Raw genomic sequence first — 4,002 nt, 5'->3', positions numbered from 1 at the left:
TTTTCTTGATTGATTAAAAAATTAAATTTAATAAACTCATAATATTATACCACTCATAAAACACATAATCAATTAATTAGGAAAATAATGTAAAAGGTTAGAGATGAGTATATATATAATTATAATGGATTAATAAACTTGTATATCTTCAAAAAGGATAATTGATGCTTTTATTAGTTAAAGTATGGTATCTGTTTGAAAGTTTCTTAAGATTTTTTCTATTCATAATGTTTTTTTCTAAAAAAAAAAAAATGTACTATAATTATATAGCAAATAAGAAATTTATGACAGAAATATTGTTGTTTTGTAGATCAAAAGACAAATCTGCTTCAGATTCTTTTTAAAAAAATATATTTTTTTCTCCTTATCTTTTCGGTGGTCATCTATTGAAAAAGAAATCTAATTTACACGACCAAAATATTTTCTTAATAAATTTCAAATCTATTATGAGGCCGTTTGGTTTAAGGTTTTACATATGTCCAAGAATTAGGGATGTCTAGAAATGAGATTCATATTCATGGAAAAATAAAGAATGACTGTATTGTAAGTGCATGAAAATGTTATCATGATTTTATGGGAATACTTTTCTTTTGGCATTTAATTTATAAAATCAATCATGAAAACTCTCTAAAATTTTAATAGATTTATTGATATACTATAAATTCAATTCAAAGTTTTGAAAAAATTAATTACTTAACAATCAAATAATAATATTAATTAAATTATTAATTACAACTATATGTAAAATGAAAAATTTACAATTAAAACTACTTGATTACATAATTTGATGAGATCAATTTGATGAATTTATATAATTATGATGTATTAATTAATGAAACAATCAATTAATTTTAATTAATCAATGATCTAATTATAATTATAAAAAAATAAATTCATAATATATTAATCATAATGATCATTGACTAACTATAAATATAATTAATTAATTGATAATTTTATTACTTCGCTTCTTGACAGTTTATTGAAAAATAAGAATAGGTATATATGTGTATAACTAGTTTATTAAACTAAAATAAAAATTACATATATATTTAAATTAATTAATTTATTAAATAGTAGTAGTTAAATCCATACACTATAATTTTATAAAATATAAATTTAATTTTCATATAATAAATAATTTAAATCAATCAATTTTAATAATATATAAAAATAAAAGAATAAAAAAATATATTAAAAGAAGAGAGTGTAGGAATGAAGAAATGATGGTATATATTAAAAGAAGAGAGAGTAGGAATCAATCAAAAACCTACTTTTTGGATGGTATATAAATGATGCATGAGAAAAATATATTTTTATATCTAAAGCTTCAAAACTTATATCAAACAAAGGATGGATATCTCTTTCTCATTTCCACCCTTATTCCCATCTCAATTTCCTCAATCCAAACGTCTTTTATAACTTCTTAAAGAAACATTATTAATCAAAAGTTCAAGCTTCATATGGCTAAGCTAAACTAAAATAAAATAAACCTACATAAACTAAGTTATTTATATTTCACTATACGTTGTTTATTTTTGGTTCGAACAAATTCCATACAAAAGACTAGAGGAAGATAAAATTATAGGCCACAATAACTTATTCTTTGGAGTTAATAACATGCATTAGTTAGGAATTAAAGGCAGTGCAATCCCTTCGAATTTCACCATCGTTACCAGTTTTAACCCCTACCCGACCGAGCTTCGTCATGGCCGTGATAAACGCCGCATTAAACTCCGCCCCATTTGTCGCAAAGCTACGAACCGTCGGCTGCGATTCCGACTCGGTAAACAAAATCTGATCGGCAGTGAAAAGGCCCTTGCCGGCAACAAGGTTTTGGTAGTAAACATTATCAAAGGTCTGAGGGGTTATAGGGTCCATGTTGATGGCCACACTGGGATCCACGTTCTGCGGACAAGCATCCATTAGCTGTTGAGCGTAGCCGGGGTCCAATGATGGGTCCACCGGAGACGAAGGCGAAAACGAGTAGAGGCGGTTGGCGAAACGGTCGCAATGGGAGAAGCCCAGGGTGTGTGCTCCAGAAAGGGCAATCATGTCGATCAGGGTTAGGTTGTGAGCAGCGAACATAGTGGTCAGTTGGTTTAAATCGAAGAATGGTTCTGGTAGGTTTCCGGCTACTCGAGATGCTTGGGAAATTAGCCCATCTCGACGTCCGAGTTCCACGCTATATTGTGGACCTCCGGCCTAAACAACAAGAAACAAAAAATAAAAAACGTTACCAAATCAGGTTTAAATATTCATCTTAATATATAAAACCAAATATCAAAACAATATATTTTTAGCAATAAATTTTCATCTTTTAATTTGATAAAAAAAAAAACTGTGTACCAAGTTGACAACATCTCTAGTTGCAAGAGCCAAGATGTCAGCACACGAGACAACACCAGGACAAACATTTTCAACAGCTTGTTTTGCTTTAACAACAGTGTCAAACCCATCTCCTGCTAATGAAAGATTGTCTTTCGCATCTTTCTCTGCATCTCCATTTGGGGATGCTATCAATACTGAAGCATCACATCCCTACATTTATTTCATTTTAAAAAAATGAACAAAAGATTCATGATTATTGTTAATATATCATCATCAATCACTTTAAACTAGGTTTAACTTCAAACAAAAGTAAGAAGTTGGTTCTTATTTGGTTACCTCTCCTAGTCAAATTGTTTAGGTACTTTACTAAATAAGTTGGTTGCTGACTAACTAAAAGCGTATATCACTAAAAATCTCCTCTCTTTTGCTTAATACATTTGGGTTAGGAACCACCAATCCACATATGATCTTGAGAGTAATCTATTATTGTCTATTTTAGACTAAAATATATCCATAATAAGAAAGAAGATCCTAACCATATTTTGAAAATCAATCTCATAAACACTTTACTTAAACATGTTTATGTAATTCCGTGGAATACTAGTGATAAACAACGTCTATTAAAGATATATATAGACATTTTCATTCACAAATATCATCCTTTCCGTGGTTAGCTATGCCCATAGGACAGGAAGAATAATTTTGCTAGAGAGAATGATATAGAATACAGAATTGAGGTGCTTCTATGATTTAGAAATTAACGTTTATATAGTGCATTTCTCTAAACCTTAGATTATAAACGTAAATGACGTAAAGATAAAAAATATATAAATAACTTAGTGAGAGCCGATGCTTGGTTGTTTAAAGTGCTACATAGCAGATTCAAGACAACAAAGAAAAAAAAAATTGTAGTACCTCGACGAAGCAATCATGGAAGAAGAGTCGCAAAGTTGCAGGAATGGTAACAAAGGTTTGAGCAAACTTGGTTTGAACAGATTGTGTAACTATTTGCTCTAGGTTTGGGCAACTTGAACCATAGAAATTTTCTACTAATTGCTCCTCCGTTCTCTCCACCGTCGCCGCCACAACAACCACCGCCAAGACCAAACCCCTCCAAGAAAATAATCCCATTTTCCAAAACCTAGAAAAAAGGATATAGAGATGGATCACTTTATTGTTATACTTTTAAAACATCATATCTTAGCTTTAATGTCCTCTTTGGCTATTTATACAAAGTATATATGGGATGTGGGCAAAGAAAATATGGAAGAAGAAACGATGGCTTTGCTGAAGAACTCGGTCAAAGTTTTTAAATTTCTCAACATTTTTCCAATGAGAGACTAAATAATTTAATATGACGTTTGAGTTGTTGGGGTCAATTGAGAATTTGCTATCAATGTAATAATCAAATTTACAATTGGGCTGACTTGGTTTATTTAACGTTAAAACAAATATATAGTTTCTCAAAAAAAAGACAAAATAGAAAAGTTAATGAGTGATTAATTATGGTATTAGTTTATTTCATATATATAAAAAAAAAATGAAAAATCAAGGATTGCGGTGAAAAAGATAAATTTGTATCTTCAAGATATCTCTCGAAATGAAGATTCAACAAATTTTCCTTTTTTTTTTTTTATCTAAAAATTTATTGGTGTTTATTCCTACGAATTT

General features: G+C 29.5%; 1 protein-coding gene across 1 annotated transcript; it reads right to left on the bottom strand.

Annotated features, from left to right (window-relative positions):
• Positions 1 to 1,395: 1,395 nt before the first annotated feature.
• Positions 1,396 to 3,665, bottom strand: LOC120076495 (peroxidase 51-like). The gene is made up of 3 exons (XM_039030340.2): positions 3,247 to 3,665; positions 2,350 to 2,541; positions 1,396 to 2,205 (listed from the first exon to the last, which is right to left on the bottom strand). The coding sequence occupies exons 1-3, from the start codon at positions 3,460 to 3,462 to the stop codon at positions 1,630 to 1,632; spliced, it is 984 nt and encodes a 327-aa protein (XP_038886268.1). The 5' UTR covers positions 3,463 to 3,665; the 3' UTR covers positions 1,396 to 1,629.
• Between the last annotated feature and the right edge of the window lie 337 nt (positions 3,666 to 4,002).

Source organism: Benincasa hispida, chromosome 4 (assembly GCF_027475165.1).
Source record: "Benincasa hispida cultivar pf3 chromosome 4, pf3_genome.v1.1, whole genome shotgun sequence".
Taxonomy (NCBI): domain Eukaryota; kingdom Viridiplantae; phylum Streptophyta; class Magnoliopsida; order Cucurbitales; family Cucurbitaceae; genus Benincasa; species Benincasa hispida.
Note: the sequence above shows the minus strand (reverse complement) of the source record. Positions and strands in the feature narration are given on the sequence as shown.